Consider the following 23,017-nt stretch of genomic DNA (forward strand, 5'->3'; position numbering starts at 1 on the left):
TACCTATCTTAACAGGCAACAGCAATACAGTAGGCAATGATCACGGGCACTACACAGAGTGCACTGGAAGTACTGCTCAGAGTATGATTTGTTCCTAAACCAGATTTAGGATGCATACCTCTCAAGCCAAATAGTTCTAATAATAGAATATAGCAGCTTCTGGAAACATTAAAACTGCACCATTGAAGCTGTGTGAGCAAAGCCCAACACCTCTGGGACATGCCCTGTTTTTTTACTTCATCTATATCAACATTTTCAGGGCATCACCTTGCAAAAAAACCCTGCTTTTAAACCAGCAGAAAGAGTTCCCCTTAAAATTTAACACAGTATGAAAGTTAACAAAACCAATTATTCTCCAACATTTGGAGTCTCTGGCAGTTAAATAAATTTATTTGCATAGCAAATTTATCGGGACCTATACCATATTCTATATAATATAAATACAGAGTAGAAAGAGATCTTTCCACCCCTGTATATCCTCTTACACCTTTCTTGGCTCCCACTTGGGAACCTAGCAATCCAGTTCCCTTAACATCACCTTCTCTATTTACTTAAGGGTCATAAAAGATTATTCTATTTTCCATGTGAACTGCTAGTGCTGACAAGAATGATTTACATCACGAGAAAGGAATGAAATTGTGAGTGAAAATTAAAATACCCTTTTTTTTGCTGAAAGACAAACATCACCTAAGAAACAAACTGTTTTTTCTTTACCCAGTGACTATTCTGATGTACAAAGTTTAACATCATCAGCACATGGTAAGTAATGCAGCAAATAACTGGAATATTTACTTGCCAATTAAACACAAGTGGGTGCGTCTGTTGCTCAAGGCTGTGAATTGCTGGTACTTCAGCATCATGCCAAAGCAGGAAAATACTTCCTTGGAAAGAAGAGGATAGACTGACCTCATCTTTCAGGCTACATTTTTCTTTGAATACTATCCCATGTGCCCATTACAGCCCAACAAGGTTTTTAAGGATTATAGCATCACTGAAAGGTTAAAACAACAGAAGGCAGAAACTTTCTGCTGTAGTCTCAATGAGTATCTCAACTCTCCACTGGCAACTGACTAATATTTAGGAATAGTTTTGAAACGACTCGGGTTCTAAAAAATTTCAACAGATACAAGAAAATGAAGAGTTATGCTATCAGCTACCAGAAATTTCTTTTTCAGGATAATCTAACATTGAATTATATATATAAAGTAATACTTACAATGCATTAAGTAAAGTGATTGGTAGCAAAAATACATGACCCTAACAGATTGTGCCACAAGATGTTGTAAGAGGTGTTCTGGAAATTACTCTGACTCGTTTAACACTTAGAACCAAGATCCTGACAGCCACTAGTTCCTTAACAAACACCCATTTGCTGGTGAATTAATGATTATTTTTCATTCTGTATCTTCTGTCTCTTGTCCCTTCCAGATTATTGATATGCACAAATAAAACAGCTTATTTCCTTGTGCATCTCACTGCTTTCACCTCCATCATGGCACACAGTTTGCTAGCTAGCATGTAAATGCTACTGCTGAACTTGTCAAATTAGCAGGCTTCTCCAAAGAGAAACTGCAGCTCAACAGTGCTCATCTGCTGCCTGTGAGATAACTCAGGCAATCCACATGGAAGACAGCTTTAGGAGAAGGTCAGATGAAGACAATGAAAACTATCACCACCAAGACATCAAATAACTTCTAAAGATAAAATACATTGTACACTATGGAAGATAACAGTGAGGCATTTTGGTGCTTATGCAATATATCCATTTGAGGCAACAGTCTCCTGCTTTCCAGTTCCCACTGACCTTGTGACTCTCTCTGCCCCCAGACAACATATCACTCCTCACTTACTTAATAGTTTAGGTGCCTGATTCTTCATGCTTTTTGTGCCATACACTATATATTACACCAATTTGCAGACATTACTAAGTAGACAAAATTTTTATATAAAACATGTACACACTAAAATATATAACTTAAAACTGGATTTAAAAGTTTGAGACAACAGTTCTTGAGAGAATCAGGACTTGGATACTACAAACCAAAGCAGACAGCACGGACAAAATGACTGCTTTTTTGGACTTCCTGCTAAGCTTTAAGAAACATTCACTGCTTTCAGGACCATGTCAGTGTGAAAAAAACTACAGTAACAGTTGCAGAGCAGAATGTGTGTCTACCAATAGAGAATCTGGGTCAAAGCAGCAATGCTATAAAACATCACCCACATTATCTTGTGCCAGGAGAAACACTGAAAAGAGAACAGCCTAGAAAGCATCTGTCAGGCCAAAAATATCCTAGAGTTGTATTATTCAAAAAATATTTGCTCTTGGACATTATCCTTTGGCTCCTCTAAACCTAATTAAGGAGAAATTTATAAGTAGCCTCGTTTTTTCCTGTTTAATTACCACTGCCCTAATACAAATGAGATACATAATAATGGCAGAGCAAATACAGGCTAATGATTTATTAAATATTTCAACATCTTACCCTGAAAAGGTTACCCAGAAAAATCACTGTTATGCTAAATTTAGATTTACTTAAAAACTAGAAAGGTTGAAATACAAAAGTAATCCTTATCAGAAAAGGACCCACTTGCTTTATTCATCTGATGCCACTTCAGCAGTATCAAGTTTTATTAAAATATAACTGCAAACTGCACATAAGATGTTATAGAATTGAAAAATACATATAGTTACCAAACTATGAAGGACAACGTCAATCTTGAATGAACTCTAGGGTTATTATACAACTAAATCCACTGAAATCTGAAAATGATCCATCCTCCTATGCAGCGTGTGTCATGCTTTATGGAAGATTATTTGTCACATGTAAAAGCCTCCAGACATATTATCCTCTCTCTAGCAACTGAACTGTGTCTCAGTGCAAAATTTCATAGTCTTAAAAAGGGGAAGAAAAAAAAAAACTACCTAAAAGGCAACAATAGAACCATCAGGTTTCCGGTCTCCTTAGCTACCGGTGTGAGCAATGAACACAGTGCATCATCTATGAAGTTCACCACAGATGCAGATTTTACACTTAATCTTATTAGGGCAGTCAAGATTTGCAAGCAGCCACTAATGAGATTTGTAATGGAGTCTAAAGTCCACACCAATTTTGTTCATAATATCATTAATCCACATGCTATATGGATATAGATATGAGTACTTTATCCAGACACCATACAAACATAAGCAGATAAATAGAAGTGAAATCTATATTAAAACAGGCATTTAAATAACTACAACAGATTCTTGCAAATAAGTCAACTGACACAAAAATGAACAGCACGTAGGCATATAATCATATATACATACACACAGCTCTAATATACACATAACAGCTGTTAAAGACAGTCCTTAGAAATATTTCATATGGCTCAGACTAAGGATAACTTTTCTGACATTAACTCTCAGTATAGTAAGAATCTTTCTAGAGACACCAACAGGTTGAGTTTTTGTCCAAGAGGTGGGAGTTTTACAGCAGATTTGAAAGCTTGCACGGGAAAAAAACCTGCTGGGCCTAATCTTGGGGGAGCTGGGTGACAGCCACCAACAATATTCGACATTTTCCATGCCTGAGGAATCTTACATTTACATATAGTCTGAAAAGCCTGAAACTGAATTTTGACCACAGGTTACAATGCTAACCGATAAAGGCATCTTTCAAAGCCATGACGTTTTCCCTCCATTTAAAGGCTAGGATGGAATTGATCCTTAGAATACAGCAGTGTTACCTTTCCACATTGATTTATCAACATGAAAAAGTCCAAGATACTGGCTTTTGATATTGAATCAAATCCAAGATACTGGATCAGTATCTGGCTCCAATGTAGTGACCTATGTAGGAATCTACAGCCTGGTAACATGAATTTTAAAAGAGCAAATAAAACATAGACCTAACTGTCCAAAGAAAATATTTTAGGAATAAATATTAAATAAATAAATAAATAAATAAGGAGGAGGAGAAGTACAGCAGACTCACCAGGCGTGTATTAACAACTGGAAACAGCAATGCCAAGAGGGCCCCATTCAGCATATGCATCTGCAACCTTAGAAGAGAGATGTAGTGTTATTCTCACAGACAGAAACACATCTTCACATATTTTATGTAGTGTCTCTTTAATAAAAGGTAGCAAGAGATTTAAGAAAATTCATAAAAAAAAACCTTTTTGCTTGAATTTGAATTAAGGCACTATGAAATACAACAACCAGGACAAAAACCTCTCTTCAAATACACAAATAACTTCCTGAAGTAGGACTGCTTTCTGTAATGAGCTTTGGATCCCTAGAAAGCCTGGACTGCTCATTTGTGTTAATCCTGTTCATGACGGAAGCTGCTAAATAGTTATTTTGCTGTTCATTTGTCTTTCAGAGCTTAAGATAGCATGTTTGATAAAGGTTTTTACTCCTGTCTAACTCTTTAAATGTTCAGCTTCAAAGTAAGCTTGAATTCTTCAGGAATTTGGAAAAAGTCCCTTAGACAAAAGAAGAATTGTATTTGTCAAAACTTAACAGCAAGTTCTAAGCAAAGAATAAGGCAGGAAAGTAGTATTATAATACTGTATTTTGTATAGCTTCCAGCCATCTCCTTCGGCACCATGGTTGCATCACAAGAACACAAAAACAGTGTCAGTTCTAGTTCAATCTACTTTACATAAGACACAAAGTAAAGAATAAACTGTTTACAACCACTGCCTGTCATAAACTCTTAGGAATTTAAAAGTAACTTGAGGGGGGGAAAAGGTATTACAATTTCAAAATAGTTTTTCCAAATCTAATTTACATGCTGTCAGGGTGTTAGAAAACAGAAAAGCTCATTCTGAAAAATAACAAATATTTAGGCCTTCGCTCTGCAACTGGTCTTTTGCAAATGCACATAGTAAATCCAGGATTCCCTGGATACCAGATGTACTTTTCACCCTCTCCAAGATGGAGACACTAACACAGGATCTCTGGATTCAGCCTACTCCGTGCCCAAATGGGGAACAGCAGGACAAAGTTGCAGAGAGATAGCAGCAATTCCAAAATAATTCATGAGGCATAACCCCATCATCATTTTTCCAGTCACTGCCTAGACTAACACAAGAAAGAGCTGTCACGGTGGCAACTACAGCCATTCCTGTGTGTCTCCCCACAATATGACCAGTTATACTTCTCAGCTGCTTACTGAACTCTACTGTGGCAGCCCATTAGAGCTTCCTGCACATTAGGAATTCTTGTGTTTCCTGAAGTTAGTAACAATATGCAATATTTTAGGAAAGATTGCATAGATTTAGGAAACAGACAAGTCAGCAGGAATCTGCTTCCACTATTTAACTTAAATCCACAGCATTAAAACTAGATCCTTCCTGTATGCATGGCCCTGTCCAGTTATTAATTTTTAGTGAGGAAAATAAAGAGGTACAAGGCCCATGACATAAATTACGCAAACCCATAGGTTAATCTGCAGAAGGCTCCTGCATTCTTATCTGTCACTGAGATAATCCAAGTGGCTAAGCAAGGCCAAAACCACGGTACAAAAGAACCCAGGGTATGTGGCTCAACACCCATGATTTAAGCCCTGACGATTTTCAAGGTGTCATTTTTCATTCCAACCAATATGCCTTTCCAAACAGATATATATCTTAATATTTTATGACTTAAGCTAAGTCATAAGTAGATAGAAAGTCATAAGTCATAAGTAGATAGAAATTTAGTAAGGAAGAGGCATTACCTGAAGAGAATCATTGCAACCCGGCATGGGGGACAGGCAAGAAGAAAAATCTGAAATGGTAGAAACAAATTTAAATTAATGATATAGACTCAATTTTTTATATCTTTCCTTCCTAGTTCTGTAGGTCACAAATCATTTCTAAGCAGAACTATGTAAAAGAAGAGCTAGAAGAGACTAAAATTCTTCAACAAATCAAAAGGTCTCACATTATCTACATATAAAAGGATTCAAGCAGTATGAGTAGCACCTAGTCGGTGCCTAAGAAACAAGTGAAATTCTAGCCTGTTTGATGTTGTCATTACAAAAGGTCTCTTACAAAGCACTTTACTGTATTACCAATCATCTTACTACAGCAGCTCCCTTAGCCCTGTATCATGATAATGCCCCTGCTGTGCTGAAGACCAGTCATTTACAATGACAGTACTTCCCCCTCAGCAGTGTAGGACCCAGCTCTTGAAGACTTCATGCTAGATGGCTGCGTAGAGAAGCCTTTTCATGCTTCCCGAAATAAGGCTACCTCATTATCTGCTCTATAAGCTTAGCAGTCATCTTTAAATATGTTCACTTCCATACTCAATACAGTATGTTAAAGTACCATAACATTTTCACCAGTTATTAGCTGTTTCACAAGACCAAAAATAACAGAGTACAACTGGATCAGCATGTTTATTTTACAAGCCATACTACTACCACAAATAGGACTTGATTTCAATTTTCATGTGATAAAGTATGGTTGATCTGCAAAAATGCCCCACCTAAATTTAGATAACCATACTCTTTTGATACTGCTGTACAAAACCTCTCACAGCAACTTGAAATACTTCCTATCAGCAAGCTTTACTCTAGATATGAAGAGATTACTACCTAAGTGCTCAGTGATAAAACTCATACCTTTTATACTGCCCACTACTGCAAAGAAGAGACTTTGGCCTACTGTCTGATAAGCATTTATTTTATAAGAAATAAATGAATCACACTTTTTACTGCTGTTGCTAAAACAAATTCACAATACATTTCACTGCCAACCTACAAAACAGATTTGTAGTGATCTTTAAATCAGTTCAAGTGAGAGCATTTGGAGAATGTCTGCTTTACGGACAAGCCAGATTAAACAATTCACCCAACATGTTTGTTTGAAGCGCTGCAAGGCTGGGAAGAGGCTTCTGATGTATATTCAATTTAATTACTCCCAGATCATGTACTTGCTGCAGCAACAGTAGAAATGTTGAAGTCTGGATCATATCACTGAGCCCTTGTGTATAAAAGGGGTTGCTGCTTCTACCATACGAACACACACACACATTCAAAATGTCTTATTTCCAATGCAAGCTGTTAATATACAACCATTTATTTCTCTGATTCACTTACTTGTATGTTTAATTCAAGTCAGCCTCAATAACAGTTTAGAATACACACACATACAAATTGTTTTTCCTAAGTCATACAGAATTCTAATAAAAGCACAGCAGGAAAGAGGCAGCAATTAAAACTGACTGAATGTACCCCTCAAGACATTTCCTTAGTGAATATTGTTAAAATCCAGAGTTTCTCATAAGTCTGGAATTTAAAAGGCAAGCAATTTTAACTCATCAGAGCAGGTTAAAGAGAAAGAAAGCATAACAAACACCTGATGACAAGCTACTAATGGATGCTTTTTTGTACTAAGAAGTATATGCCAGAACATTCTTCCGAGTGGTCTACACGTCACCTTGCACATAAGACATATATATGTATGGCTTCTAGGAAAAGCGTCTAACACTCACTATGCTTCACTATTCCATCACTGCATATTCTGCAGTAAACTTTGTTTACTAACTGAAGTTCCTTGAATTGTGGACTATATTTCTCCTTCTTTGGGCACCATAAATATCTTCTACAGGTCTTTTACAATAACTATTTTTTCCCATGCTACTTATATGCATTAGTGTAACTTTTTAACACATGTTGTATGTTAGCAAAAGAAGATGCAATATTTAGAGTCTCACTAGTTCATGCAGAGCTTTAAATTAAAATTATTTTATGAGTTCCTTAAATTCAGAAACCTGTTTCTTCTGAAGCACAATTCATACCTTCTGCTCTCCCAGTATGATTTTTTTTCATTTCCGACATCTTAAAGCAGATCAACCTTTTTCTCTATATGCATAAAATAATCAAACCAGAAATGTGACTTAATCACACCAGTTATTGGTTTTTCTGACACAGTGAAAAGTGCTTCAAGTACCACATGGTAGAGCAAAAACTACAACACAAGTCTGTATACTGTCTGAATCTCAGCACTAAGGTTAAAAAATAGCTAGTATTAAAAAAGGATGGTATTGTTACAACAACTGACATGCCAATTCTTCACTACCATGGAGACAGGCAAAGAAGAGAACCAGATTCACAGCTGTGTATTTCTATGTCAATTCTACTGCAAGAAACACAGTTTCAGGACTGATGAGGGAAAAACAAATATTTAATGTTTTATGCAATTAAGTCCCTCTTTTATGAGGGACCTTTCAGAATATAAGCCTGACTTCCACTTCTTATGACGGCAGAGAAATCGTAACCAGAATGTTTATGTTAAAACTCCAGGATAATGGAAGAGATTTTCATACGTTTCAGCTTTAGCAGTTTAATATCAAGCACTTTCTCTCTAAATATGCATATACTTTCTGTGATAAATAAACCTCAGCCTCTTAAAGGGGTTATTTTACAAGACACCCCTGTATCTGATTTTCAAAGGACTGTATCACTGACTCAACCATTATAAAAAGGGTCATCATTCAGCTCAGAGTAATGAAAAACTCCTAAAATATCTAGTTCACAGCAGACAAGCTCACAAGCTCCAACACAAACGGTCACATAATCCTATTACATTTCACTCATACTGGAAATAAAATCCTTTGCCCTGCAGGAGGAAACAGTTATGTTTTGTAAACCAAACAATGTCATATTAAATTAGCAGCATGGCTGTGAACAGTTCCCAGCCTCTGTTTTCCTGCCAGAACTCTCAAGGTTTTACGCACTCAGGCTAGCACAGACGTGAGCCCCCTTCGCCAGCACGTTGCAGAGTTCTAGTGTAAACAGGACAACATGTATTTTAAAACACACTTAAGTAGCTTCTCCTTGCTCAAGGCAGAGTAATGGAACTTGCAATTTAGAAGAAACACTAAGAAACAATTTTGGTGTCCCTCCTTACTCTGTCAGATCTGTTACCTGTTACATTTTCACATTAAAAATGAAAAGGACAGAAGAATTAACCAGAAATCCAAAATGTACAGACAGTATTTCCAGAGGGAAAAATAAGCTGTAAGATATTCACTGTCTGACAGGCTGAATTCTGGGCACAGTTACAGAATCATAGAATAGTTAGGGCTGGAAAGGACCTTAAGATCATCTAGCTCCAACCCCCCTGCCATGGGCAGGGACACCTCACACTAAACCATGACACCCAAGGCTCTGTCCAGCCTGGCCTTGAACACCGCCAGTTGTGATCATTCCCTCCCACTTTAACCTCTCAATCTCAAAAAAAAAAAAAAAAAAAAAGGGCAATTTAGGAAAGGGTTACAGAGGTCAACAAGAATGATCAATAAGTACAGAACATCTTCCATATATGGATTTAACACATTAAGACTCTTCAGCCTGTAAAAGACTATAGGCTAATGCAAGTGAGTGTACAAACTCACACATGGCCTCAAGGAAACGTATCAGTACCAAGTCCTAGGCAGGGATGACACTGTGAATCAGGCTGTGTGAGTCTCTTCCACCAGCACAGGACCAGAAGATTTTACAATTGTTCTCAGGCAACAAATCTGAAAGAAACTCCTAACACTAGTCAACCTGCAAACTAAAGTTCACTTAACATTGAGGATCCAGATGAAAACGTAAGTCAGAAATTCTGACAATATACTTCATAATTACAAGACCATAAATAACAATGTCCATTCCCATGGGAAATACTGCTGGCATAAAGAACTGTACAGTCAGCACTATCCTGCATAAACCCAAATACAAAGGTCACACCACAACACATGATGGGTCAGCAGGGATGTTACAGCTTGAAGACTGCAATGTACAGGATTGCACTACTTAACCATTCCTTCACCGAGACAAAAATCTTAGAGACTGAATTTAGGGTTGCTCTGAACTCGCCCATGACTGGGCTGCCCAACAGTCTCTTACAAGTTCTCTTCTTCTAACCATGCACTAACAAAAAGAGAATGCTCCAAATGATCTCTCTATGTCTGGGACAGCAATAGTGTCTCTGACCTGAAGTAAAATACCTCTTCAAATATCTAAGCCTGGTACCATTCTATTCATTAAATGTTACTGCCTCACTCCATGACCACTCTGAACTGGGAGAGACCACTCATTTTTAGGTTGGTTTGGGCATTTTTTGTCCTGTGAGTTGGCTGAATCCCCAGGGTCTATTGATTCCAAAACCTCTCAAATTCCTCCAAAATAATATACTTAACAGCTCCCTTCAGAAGTATTTTAATGACGCTATTTTTACAGTGAGGCAGAGCACAGTCAAAACTTGTCATGAAAGGCTTTTCTTCTACCAGTTTTAGTCCTGCTGAGACAGAAACAAGCATAACACAAAGATCATCTTGTTTGATCAGAAACAAACTAAAGAGACAAAATGAGACAATTCAAAGGGTAGCAGGGGAAGAAAAGAACAAGTCACACAACTCTTAACCATTCCATATTTAACATCACACGAAGTACCACTTACAATATCAATGGGAATGCTTACCGATGCCTTACAAGTACACTTGTTTCTGGCAGAAGACAGCTAAACTGCAAGTAAAACCAGTGCATCTCACACAGCAGCACAGATTTCATTTACCTTCCAAAAGAACAGCTTGTCTGTCCCTGAGCTGCCTGCTTGATTTAGTTATCGTGTTGCAGCAGACTGGAAACGTATCTTTCTTTTCAAACATTGCAGGTCATAAATTGGTTTAATACACTATTCCAAAATGAAAACTTCAAGAAGTTAGATTTTCATTTCTTCTGAAATAAAAATTTCCACTCTCTCTTAGGTGTATCAAAGTACCCTTCGGAGGAGAAGGGATTAAGAGGTACCTCAAGATACAGCAGTAAAATGAAGTGTATTTTACTGTAGGTGTCAAGACCACCCACTTTCCCCCACAACAGTAAAACATAAGGTAAGGACCATTCAAGCAGCTGGATAATTTAAAAGATGTAGAACATTTTGTTAATTAACTCTAAAATTAAAGTTTAAAATAATTACCCTATCATTTAGCAGAAAGTAATGGTTTAACAACTCCATCAGACAGCTTTGCTTCAGCAGCTGGTTTTATACAATCATTTACAACAAACTATCATTTACAACAAACATTTACAGCAGTGAAAGGGAGACAACAAAGAAAGGGGATTTTAGAATGTAAATCATTAGATCAAAGTCATCCTGATCTTTGGAACTTACAAGGTGTCCAATATTGTTACTGCTGCTATTTTATTTTATTCAGTCCACTGCTACACTGAGGCTCCTGGAGGCCTCAGGCAGATATTCCTGAAGCATCAGTTTAAACTGCTAGCGAACAGCCTACAGTAAATGATGTGTGAAACTGCTAAACAGGTTAAAAAATCCATCCTAAAAATATGTTACAGCCAACAGTGATACAACACTGGAGAGAACACCGAAACAATTCTTAACAGCTCCATTCTCAAACAAAACGCACACAGAAGAGTGAAAAAGAAATGGAAAAAAAAAAGCCTGTGTCTCCATAACATGTTGCTCAAACTAAACATTACACTTTGATTGCTATTTGCTTTAAATCTCTGATGATCTCATCAAAACAAACCAATACCTGATTACCTAAGGATTCACCTAATAGCCTTTAGATAATAACTCTCAGTGTAAACAGTTGGGGTAATAAAGTTAAGCTTTTTCACTTAGAATTTACGATCATGCAATCCCTAATCCTTTTTAGAGAGCAAGATTTATTCTTGTCAATTCCCCACTTTCTATATTCCTTTCCAAATTCTAGCAACTTTAAAACAAAGGCTTAACCTAGAGCTTGAATCTCCAAGTTCCTCAAATAGAACATCAATCAGTAGCACAACATATTACCACAATCCCCATCACCCTGACTGAAGCACGCACATTTTCAGCTCAAGATAGAGCATGAATTGGCCAAACCTTGTTCAAGTTGAATTGGCTGAGCTGCAAACTCTTCAAAGCAAGCAAACTGTGATTGACAGCCTTAAGACACATTTTTCTATTCTTCCATACTAAATTTAAAATTACTTATTTCTGAATACAAATCCTTCCCTTGCCTCATATTTATATTTCTCAGTGTCTCTACTATATGCTGGGATTTACTAAAGATGAGCACAATGGTGAAGCAAGCTACTGCATTAAAATTATCAGAAAGAAAAGCTTTTCCTCAGCTCAGTAAATAATTACTACATTAATTATGGCATCAGTTCATGTCTCTACACTTCAATTGACTGTTTTTAAACACAACAAAATCACAGCTTAAAAATAAATTATAACAATCAAGAAAAAATTGACCCTTCTTGGAATCAAAGCAGACTGGACAATACAAGCAAGCCATGGGTTTTCTGAAAGCCAAATTAATAGTTCTGGAGCATCCCAAGTATAAAGGAACTGACAATTTGTCTCATGACCTGTCAGGTCATATCTATGGCCCCTGAGCTGCTATTATCTTTGTAGCAATAAAATGCACACTTCTAAGAGATAAGGCTTCACACCAAGAACTACTGGTGCTTCCAGTGCTTTAATTATTCTTCATACACCCTTTTTCACCACATACTCTGGTGATTTTCCTCTTGAGCAATCAGAATTCAGAGGAAGTATCACAAGTTAATGTACAGCTGTAAAAAGACAGACTTGTGCATTACACAGATGTAAAAACCATACTGCAAACTTCATAATGCAAGAGGTTTGCGAGATGCCATTACACACATCTTCCACCAAAGTGCTGAAGTTTGTCTCCCAGAGAGCATTTCAGAGCACCCAAAGGATTGCTGACCTTCCTACAACAGTCTCACGCATCTCCTAAATGGGGCTAAATCATACTATACTCCAATACATAGCCTTGTTTTTCTCAAATATTTTTTTTACAATCCTTACCATACCAAATTCTACTAAATTTCAGTTTTATCATACCTCTTGAAACCGAGCCTTGTCTTCTGAGCTGCTTTAAAAATTACAAGTTCTGCAAGGACCAGTATCGGGTTTTGGAACATACGAGGTATACACAAAAAAAATGACATAGATAAGGGAATTACGCACACATGCAAAAAGGGAGATTCAGAAGCTTACAGTTAGAGACTTACATTTTGGAAAATGTATATATGTTCATTAGAAATTTTGCTGCAGTGCCCTACATCTTGCCCAAAAATCTTAGTACATTAAGCAGTGAACAAAACTACTGAAAATCACCTTCAATTTAGAATACTGCTACCCTTTAAATACGGAATAACTCAGAATGGAGTTATTCCTTTTAAAATGGAATAACAGAAACTTTTACTTGCTGACTGTTACTCATGTAACCCAATAACACAATTCACTTTTATTTAAAAATTTACTGAATTTCTATAAGCAAAGGCTCTTCATACTCACTCCCAAATAACAGGATATAAATGTTCCCTTTAGTTCAAGGTTTTGAAGAGACAGAATATGGAAAACCATACACAATTTAACTGGATTCCTCCAAATATTACAAAGCATTTAGGAGCCATAGATGCAAATTAAAATCAGATTCACACTTGAAAAATTAAATTTGAATAAACAGATTTTTTTCAAAGGTTAAAAAACAGGAAAAAAAAAACAAAAAGGAGGAGGGGAAAGGGAGATAATTAATTTGATACATATTTTGGGACATACTCCCAAACGATGCACAATTCAGGCAAGCTATGTTTACTTCATAAGTACCACATACAACCCATTGTTTCCCAAAACACAGTAGCCTTCCTACGGAGGACACAAAAGGATCTAGAACTCTAAAGAAGCTAAAACTGGAAATAATGAACACAGGATTTAGTATTTACTGAACTGCAGATGCACTTAGCACTGATTTTAGTTATGCAAACATCAGATTGAGATCACTGGATGAAAATGGACTTCCCTATGCTCCTTCCCCTTGCCTTTTTTTCCACCTATCACTTCCCCTTTAGTTTACTGATCTTTGTCTAAAAGGATCACTGCTCATCCAGCAACACAGGTGTTTCCTCCAAAAACATTTTCTTTATTCCAGACAAATGTCAGTCCTTAAGTGCAGTAATTTGGTATAGGGTGATTCTTCCCTTTTACACTGTCAAATCAGAAACTTGAAAAGTCTTCCTTAACATCTTCAATTTCAATACCCTAACTATGGTTCTATAACACTCCAAAGGATTAATGTCTTGAAAATATAACACTTGGCTGCTTAATATATGCTGAATTCTTTCCTGCTATGCAAAGGAGAAAACGTTTGCAACACCCTGGTGGTGTTGGATACCCTTTCACACCAGGTTTACAGCAGTATCATCAGCCTAATCATAGCTTCAGTCCTAAAAAGAGAGTGAGTTGGGGCTTTATTTCATAAAGGTATTCAAAAAACTTTCAGTGAGACCACTGTCTATGTAAAGAAAGAGCTCAGTACTAATTCATTCACAGACTTCCTCCTCACTGCACCCCACACTCATGATGTCCTACACAAAATACCCCACCAGATAACTGTCCAGGAAACTGCAGAAGTTTCCATTCACCTTTGGTTTTAAAGTAAATTTTTAAGTCTTTTAAAAATCTAAGTATTTCTCTCTCAATGATCCTACACCTACGTCACTGGTGAAGAAATACTGCTACTCTTCCTTCAAAATCTATGCAAGAAGCCAAAACCAAGATTGTTGCCAGAAATGAGTAGTACTATTGTATAATTTAGGTGGCAAGACAGCAACGAATTCTCTGAATCTGATTAACCATGACAACTGTTTAGGCAGGTAAATATGTTCACTTGATCAACACTTCATCCTCGCAATGGTACATCTAAACTAGTTCTTCCCACTTATGAAAAAATTTGATTTGAACACAGGTTGGTGTGATAGGCAGAAATCAAACGCCTGATCAAAACAGACTCAGCTGTAGAACTCTGTATCCATTGTATTAAGCAGTTTTTGTCTACATCACAGGTGTAATTCCCACTTTGTGACTTCATTTCAGTCTTAGGCCTTTTAAGAGCAGGGATTTTCTGTAGAGAAAGTCTGAAGGATAATTTCCAGTTCCAAATATTTTTGGCTCAGAGACCAGAGCCTTTGTTGCTCTAAGGTGAAACACTCTCAGCTGAAGCTAACAGAAACTGAGTGAAAGAAGAGACCTTTAAAATCAGCTACTGTTGGCTTCCCTTTGAAGTGATCTTGACTGCTGTAGCATGTTTCACCTCTCACATCCTACTTTGTACATCCTCCTGCTTAGGTCCAACAGCAGGATTATGTACAAATTACTTTAAGAACAGAAGCGAAAGATAAATTATATTTTCATGTATTTCATCTTGCCAACCTGTTGCCCTTATGAAATTCAGGCCAGAAAAATAATGCTTGTAAGATTCCAGCTACTACGTATTACTTTTCTGCTGATGGAGGTCATCGACTGTCTTTGTATCTAACTTGTTTTCTTTGACGAAAGCCATTGGGTTTGCAGCCATTTTCCTTCTCTACATTAAGCCCAAGCCTATTTCTAACACATCCCTTTGAGGATGAAGAGGCATGACATCTGCATTTTACAGACATATCCACCTTCTCAATTCCACATTTCTAATGAGTAATTAGCACGTGATTATTAAAAAAGCTTCACAATAGGTCAAAAAGAGATCAAGTGCCCATGTTAATTACAGAGGTTACATCTTCCTCAGGAGAGCATTAATGCATGAGGTAAGCCATACCAGCTCCCACACACATACACGAGGCATTAGCTTTTGCTGAATACTTATCATAACATCATATTAAAATACCAGATCAAGACAACTAAACTTTCAAATCATAATGGTATCATATGCTCACCTTTTTCACAGAAAATAGGAAAATTTTCTACTAAACACTAAGTATTGCCAGGAAATAGAATGTGACTATATTATAATTATTTCTACAGCTCTTGCATACCTTCTACTTTCCTCTTCATCAGCAGTACTAACTGGTTGCACAGTAATTGTTCCCACTTCCTGGGAAGCAAGTGTTGAATGGTGTAAAATCCTGAGCTAACATTGCATCATTGCTTAGGAGTTTATACAACCTGCTAATTCAGGTCTGGAACTGTAAGCCGATTTCTGTAAAGGTCTCGAATACTGCTATAAAAGCTTGTTTTCTCCCTCTTGGGATAATACCCATCTCCCTGAAACCTCTGGTACAACCAGAAACAGTGTTTCCATTCCTGTTAGGAAATGCTCTCAAGGAGTGAAGCTATCAACCGGCTTGATCTGATACAGCCCAGTTCACTCAGCATGCTGCAAAAGGATTCCAAGAGTGGCAATGGTCTGATTTTCATGTTACTGATCTTGCAGATGTTGTTATCACGGCAGCTTTTATGAAAGCCTTTTTGCCATTCTTCTACTAATTCTTGAGCTTAAATTTTGTAAATTGTCCAGTGTTGAATGCACAATATTAGCGAAGTTAAACAAACAACTTTTTAATCTCTCCCACACTCCCTACCAGGCTCAGTGAAACTGATAGTTAAGTACTTGCACAGGACTACAATACAGCTTGTAAGCTTTTAATAATGTTTACAATTGTTGCTATTATTTTGGAAGCTACACAAATTGCACATTACCATGCATCAACAACCAAACCACAAGTCATTAAAGCACAGAGCTTAGCCATGGATATTAAACCAGATCAGCTTGTCCACCCCTTGTATCAAAACACAGGTAACACTTGCTTCCTTACCATTAAACCAACACTGTCTGCACAAAATTGAGAGGGTTTTCTTCAACACCTTCACAAAATACAGTCACACTCCTAAAAGCCACTCGCCTGAAGAAGTTGCATGTAAACCACATAGCTGCTTTAACAATAATCTTGGTTTCATTAAACCTGATGCAAATTTCACCGCTGCTGTCAGTAGAAACAGCATTTTCTACCCCTGAAACAAGGATCAGGTGAAAGAGAGTGGTGAGGCTGCCTTAAGTTTTTCCATTTTCAACCAGAGATTTGGACATTAGTCATAGCTATAATTTCACCTCTTCATGTTTCTTGGGTTTTTGACAGATTTCAAATCAGTTGATTCAACTCTAAGTCCGGTTTAAAACGCTTATATAAGTTCCTGGCATTTGTACTTTTTGCTATGCACTTTTTGCCCACAAACAGACTGTGGGGAAAACACTCCAAGTATAAAACCAAAGCAAACTTCCTGGTGACTGTACACAAGCCTTACCTGCATCATGGTAACAACGTGACAAGGATTTAGGAGGTAAATGACAGTCCTAGTAGCAAACTTGAACCCCATCTCCAGCCCAAAGATGAGACACAGCACCACCAGCAGCACATTCTTGCCCAAGCTCTCCTGCTTAGTCTGGGGCCGCTGCAGCAGATGATCCTCCAGGTCCCTCAAGTGCAGCTGCCTGAGTTTCCAGAGGGACAGAAGGATCTCCACGATTCCCACACTGAGGAAGACCACACTCTCCACAAGACGCTGCTGCCCAGAGAGAAAGGCCGCGCACTCTGGCCCCCCGTTACCAGCAAAGCTGGGGTCCACACCCCCATACATCCAGTCCAGGAGATTATGGAGGCTGTAACGAGACATGGTGGGATGGTGCCTCTTCTCCTCCCTGACACTGTCCAGGAACAGGTAGCAGCAAGATGGAATCCAAGCCAAAATGCTGCCGGGCTGATGGACCGTGAAATGCAAGGACGGCCTCTGTGTAGTCCCCGTCCTCCCTCAGCTTCAGGAGAAACGGCTCAGCTCGGGGCGAGGCTCATTTTTGGCTCTTCCTTTCGGTATCAGGACACGACCCTCAAGCCTGCGAGAGGGGAGGAGCCACAGATGAATGGAGCCTACGAGCAGCAGCGAAAGCCCCTGGCCTCAGCACTCCTTCCTCTTCCCGCCTGGCCGGCCCTGTCTGTCCGCCTCCTTCGCGCTCCCGGCTCTCCCCTTCCCTCCGGACACCGCTATGAGCCGTCCCCCCTCAGCCCGCCCAACGGCTCTCCCGCGCGCCCCAACGGCCGCGGCTCGCGCCGCGCTGGGCCCCGTACCTCGCGGCGGGGGCGGGCACCGCTCCGTTAGGGTGCGCGGCGCGGCCCAGCGCCCCCAGCCATGGCGCCGGCCCCGGCGCGGGAAGGGAAGGAGGAGGAAGAGGAGGAGGAGGAGGAAGCAGCAGCGCTCCCCTCAGCGGCGGCACGGCAGAGAGCACAGCCCTGGGCGGGCGGGTCGCTCCCCGCCGCCTCCCGCGGCTTTCCCGGCCCCTTCCCAACGTCTTAGCATCACCCCACCGACGTGCCTGACTCACACCGAAAAATGGACGAGCCCCCCCCCGAATTGGCTGCGCCCGGCCGCCCGCTCCGCCCCGGCTGCTCCCGCCTCCCTCCGCGGCTGGCTGTACCTCAGCGGGCAGTGCTCGTCTCTCCCGCGCTCCCCGGCTTCCTTTTCCTCTTACCTCTGCCTTCACCCGCTGGCGCTCCTCACATGCAGCCACCCGCCCGGCTCCGCTCTGTGCCTCCTCCGGAGGGGAAGCCGAGGGCCCGGCACAGCTTCCCGCTGCTCCCCGGCCAGACGCGAGCCAGCAAGAGGCGTTAACTCGCTGAACGAGTTCCTCAAGTGCCACTGCAGCGGGGGTTAGTCGGCCAAGAAACTGCGGCCATGAAAGGCCAAGCTTGAGAGGGGAGCGCAGCCCCGGCCGTTGCGCCGAGGTGGTGTACTCTGTGATGTACTCTGTGATGGTCTGCGAGCCTTCCGCAGTGGAGGCCTGGCTCCCGGTTTGTGGCTTCGTGAAGCAGCTGTAGTGCAAACACAAAACTCTGTTCCCATCTGAAAGGCAAAGAGCCAGAAAGTGCGTTAAAGGGGTGTTGTTGAGTTACTTAGAGCTAGGAATGGACACACCTGAGAGCTGGCTGCAGATTTTACTTCATATAACCTGCTCCTTGCTCCCCCCTCCTTGGCCGTGCCGGGGCTGCCCTTCACCCAGCAGCACTATGACAGCATTGTTGCTGGCCAAACCATTGAGCCTGTTTAATTGAAAAGAAAAGCTCAGTCTCCCCATAAGTTTTAAAAGACCAGGCAGATACGCCCACTGGCTGAGTGGAGGTGATTTCCATACAGACAGAGAGGCAGCAACACCTGGTCTGTAAAGCTGGAAGCATTATGTGTGTGCCATCCTGCTGTGAAAGAAATGACTCCTTTTAGGGGAAAGAAAGGGGACCCAGCAGGCTTTTCCAAGATTTGCAAGGGCTCCTTTCCATAATTAAAATTGATAAGAATTCCTCTAGAAAACGCTGTTTTCTCAGCCATTGTTGATTCATTAGAACACCTCTCATTCATTTTGATTATGCACAAACCTGCTGCAAAAAAAAGGGAATACGAAGAAGCTGGATGCACAACCTGAATAGGTGCAAATGCCTCCCCTGTTAACTGGTCCTGCACATGCCTGCAGCACAGACTTGCTGCATTAACCTGCTTCACAGCCTGAACAATCAAACTAAGCAGCTCAGCACTAACACCAATATTTTGGCAGTTCTTTTCTTCCGCTACTTCCAATAGAGGATGCCGGTGAAGAATAACTGGCTGAGAGTGTGAAAGTGGGCAGTATTTTGCCCACAAAAAAAAAGAACATTTGCAAAATGACAGCTTGCTGTCCATGGAAGAGGAAGGAAAAAGAACAGCTAAATAAAAACAGATGTCATGAAAGCTAAAGATTTAGCAATTAATTGTTAAGATCTCATAGCAAGGAAGTCTAAAGAAAGGAGTTAAGAAAAGGAACAGTGCTTTAGGAAAATAATTCAAAGGGCTCATTTATCCCAATTATGAGTAAAATAGAAATAGCAGTAAGGTTAGCTTGATAGCGGTGGAGCCAAAGAAATACAGCTTGATCAGTGTAATTAACTTGCATCCCTGAAAAGCTCCTGGGACAAATAATCTCACAAACTATTATTAGCAACCAAATGATAACCAGGGAATGACAGCAGTCAACATGGATCTGTCAAAAATAAATGACACCAGATAACTTGATTTTCCCCTCCATTAAGGAACAGGCGTTGTGGATAACACAGAGCCTGTTGCCAGTTTAATATGGTTTTGACACTTTCATGACATTTTCATTTAAAAGTTAGAAATATGGTCTGGATAAATGCATTGTGAGGTCTATACAGAACTGACTGCATAGCAAGTAGTAGTTCACTGTCAAAAGGAAAGAATATATTGCTGGGTTCCTGCAGCCTGTCTTTAGTCTGGGTCTTTTTGTTACTAACAATATAAATAATGGAACAGAGGACATACTTATTAATTTTGCAGGTGATACAAAGCTGAGTGGGATGTATTTAAATTTTAAAATAGTCTCTTAAAAAACTTAAGAATATGTTCAGCAAGATGGAACATAGTTGAACACATTATACTGTGATAAGCCACCTGGTGTAAATCATCACTGCCTTTCCTCTTCCCCTTGCTACTCCTTTCCTCTCCCACTGCCTTCTGCCAGCATAAACTCTTCTGGGGCTCTCTGTTTGACTGTATGAGGAAGCTGATTAACATACAGTTGTAATTCCAGAGGTAGCTGCAACCTGGAGCAGTTTGCTGATCAATTCGATCCTGTTTTGGGTCATGGTGAGGGATGAGGTGACCTGCTGATTTCTTGTTTTGCTGTGATTTTCCACTCATTAGAATGAAGGAGCACAGCTGATATAAACTGGACATCCTGGTGCGACTGATATTTCTTTGGAACAGCACAATGTTGTTAATTCATATTCAGGTTGAGAGTCACTATAAATCCAAGAGATCTGGTTCTCTGATCTTCATCTGCTGGGTGTCTTAGGCACAGTTCCTCCATTTTCTCTGTTCCAGTTTCTTCCTCTTCTTTGAAAAGTACTCTGTAATCTGTGAATGAGAATTTAGTGTTATTGACTGAACACAAAGCCATTGCTCTTTTCTGTTTCCTCTTATCCTTTCACTAAGTAATTTAGGCTGTAAGACCCATTGTAAACAAATATATCTCCTATGTCAATAGAAATAGTTCCCTAAAAGCAATAAATTCCCGTAACTAAAATGCTTGCACAAAAGCCTCAGGCTTGTTCTTGTATCTAACATGAGATTTATTTTTCTGTCTGTGGCTTCTGGAAATACAAAATATATATAAAAAGTGAAACTAATGTTAATCTGTGACGAAATGCCAGGGCCTTGAGTGTGCCAGTAGGCCTTAACCACCCGAGCAGCCTTGTGTGGGGCTCCTACTCACAGCCCATCTGCCTGGGAGCTCCATGGCTCTGGACCAGTTCTCACCCAAGCCTTGACACAACTGGAGCCATAAAGCCAGACTGGAGCACTCAGGGCCCTGCCATTTCTTCATGGGTTAACATTGAATTTCACCTTTTTATATATTTAGGAAACAGTCTTCCAACAGGGTGGCTAAGAAATGCTATTGAGCATAACTAAAGAAGACTTGAAAAGAGAACATGAAACTTTGCCCTTTTGCTGCTCTTGAACATGACTGGAGGAATTCCACTGCAACAGGTAACTCCAGGTTCCAACTGGTGGCTATTATTAGCAGAGACTGTGTGAAGTAATTCAGATTATCACAAAAGCTGCAACTACACGTGCTGTAGGTGTGAGCACACCCTTGTGGCTAATACATAATGACTCAAACTTGCCCAGCCTTAAGGTGAATCTAACCTACAGTCAACACCCTGACCTAGGGAATGTCTAACACTAGCCACATGGACATATGTGATTCCAGCTTCTCAACATGACTGGCTTTGGTTAAGTGCTGATCACTTGTTTTGTTTTATTGAGCATGAACATGGGAAATCATGAGGTTTGAGTTCCATTTTTAAACAATCTTCTTGTACTTCAGTGACAGTGCAGGAGAACATTAAAAGTAGTCTTCAAAACTCTTTAGGTTAGGAAAAACATCCTCAATATTTCCTTCACTGGTAGTTTTGATAAATGTAACATGCTCAAAAGGAGCAGGAATGAGAAGAAATACCAGTGCTCTCCCTCCTAGGGCACAAGAAGATGCCTCCCAGCAAATCAGCAAGGTGGTATCTCTCTTCTTGCCTACTGATATCAGCAAGTGAAATAATCAAGAGCTAGTGGTTATATTGTCATTGATCCCTAGAGCAAATGTGTCTCTCCCCCAAAAAGAAGATAGATATTATTATTATTATTATTATTAGATATTATATTATTATTAGGTTGGAACTAGATGATCTTAAGGTCCTTTCCAACCCTATCTATTCTATGATTCTATGATTCCGTTATACTTTTTCATGTTGAATTACCACCAGTTCACATTTTGAAAACTACATTTGCTTATTTGTTTTTTCCTTGCTACAAATCTGTGTTCACAGAGATTCTTCCATCGGTTGTTCTGACTCCCTTCTGTTTAGTCAGATGTTCACGTGTATTTTTATTAATTTAAAGAAAGCCTGTGGTAGTGTAATTGCTGATTTCCTCTCAAGGAATTTTCTTGAGAGCAAGATGAAAAGCTGTTGCATTTGTCATATCTCTCCTTGTCAGATAATTTTGCTAGAACATACACTAGACAATACTGGAAAAAAAGGTAAACATCAGTGTGAAGCATTCAAACTAGAAGCTTTAAAAGCATCTCACCCTTTCATGGGTTTAATCCGATGGACTGAAAAATAATTATATAAAGAACCAACAGAAACTTGTTAGGTGACAACTGTGTGAACCAGCTTGTTGTTGAATCACATTTCTGTCATGTTTGCAGTATTTGACTTATTTTTCCCTTACATAAGAAGCTGCAGTATTAATAGACACAAAACAGTTGGGTGTAAAACCAGGGAGAAATAAATATCATGAATGTGTGAGTTTTGCTTTGAGAGAAAGAAATCATTGTCAACAGCTCATCTGCATATCAATTAATTAGCTTCAACCCATGTTGAAGTTAACAGGCCAAGCAGGACTGTCAGTAACTGTAACACAGGTTGAGGACGCATCTAAGAAATGGTGATGTGTTTCTTTTTAGGTTCATATGTTAGATGAGTAAAGGCATTCTCTGAGGTTATTTGGAGCTTGGGGAAAAATATTTTTGTTGAGATTAGTGTAAGAAAAAAGGATCTGCTATAAAACACTTAAAATATGTTCTTCAGAAAATGAAAGTGCCCATCCAGATGTTATTTATGTGTTGCTCTTAAGC

The 23,017-nt window shown here is 39.4% G+C and overlaps 1 protein-coding gene across 3 annotated transcripts in view; it reads right to left on the bottom strand.

Moving 5' to 3' along the window:
• TMEM164 (transmembrane protein 164) overlaps positions 1-18,269 on the bottom strand; it is a 33,003-nt gene extending 14,734 nt beyond the window's left edge. Inside the window, exons 1-4 of one of the 3 annotated variants that reach the window (XM_057399460.1) lie at positions 18,254-18,269; positions 17,089-17,674; positions 5,712-5,761; positions 3,981-4,047 (exon numbers count right to left, since the gene is read on the bottom strand). In XM_057399460.1, the coding sequence (XP_057255443.1) occupies positions 3,981-4,047; positions 5,712-5,761; positions 17,089-17,457 (486 nt within the window). In that variant the 5' untranslated portion in view covers positions 17,458-17,674; positions 18,254-18,269. Of the gene's footprint in view, positions 1-3,980; positions 4,048-5,711; positions 5,762-10,542; positions 10,642-17,088; positions 17,675-17,906; positions 18,178-18,253 lie in introns of those variants that run through there. The other 2 variants (XM_057399459.1, XM_057399463.1) reach the window with 2 other exon arrangements.
• Positions 18,270-23,017: the final 4,748 nt, after the last annotated feature.

Source organism: Pezoporus wallicus, unplaced genomic scaffold (assembly GCF_028554395.1).
Source record: "Pezoporus wallicus isolate ANWC-B61680 ecotype Strahan unplaced genomic scaffold, APGP_CSIRO_Pwel_v1 contig_13659, whole genome shotgun sequence".
NCBI lineage: Eukaryota > Metazoa > Chordata > Aves > Psittaciformes > Psittacidae > Pezoporus > Pezoporus wallicus.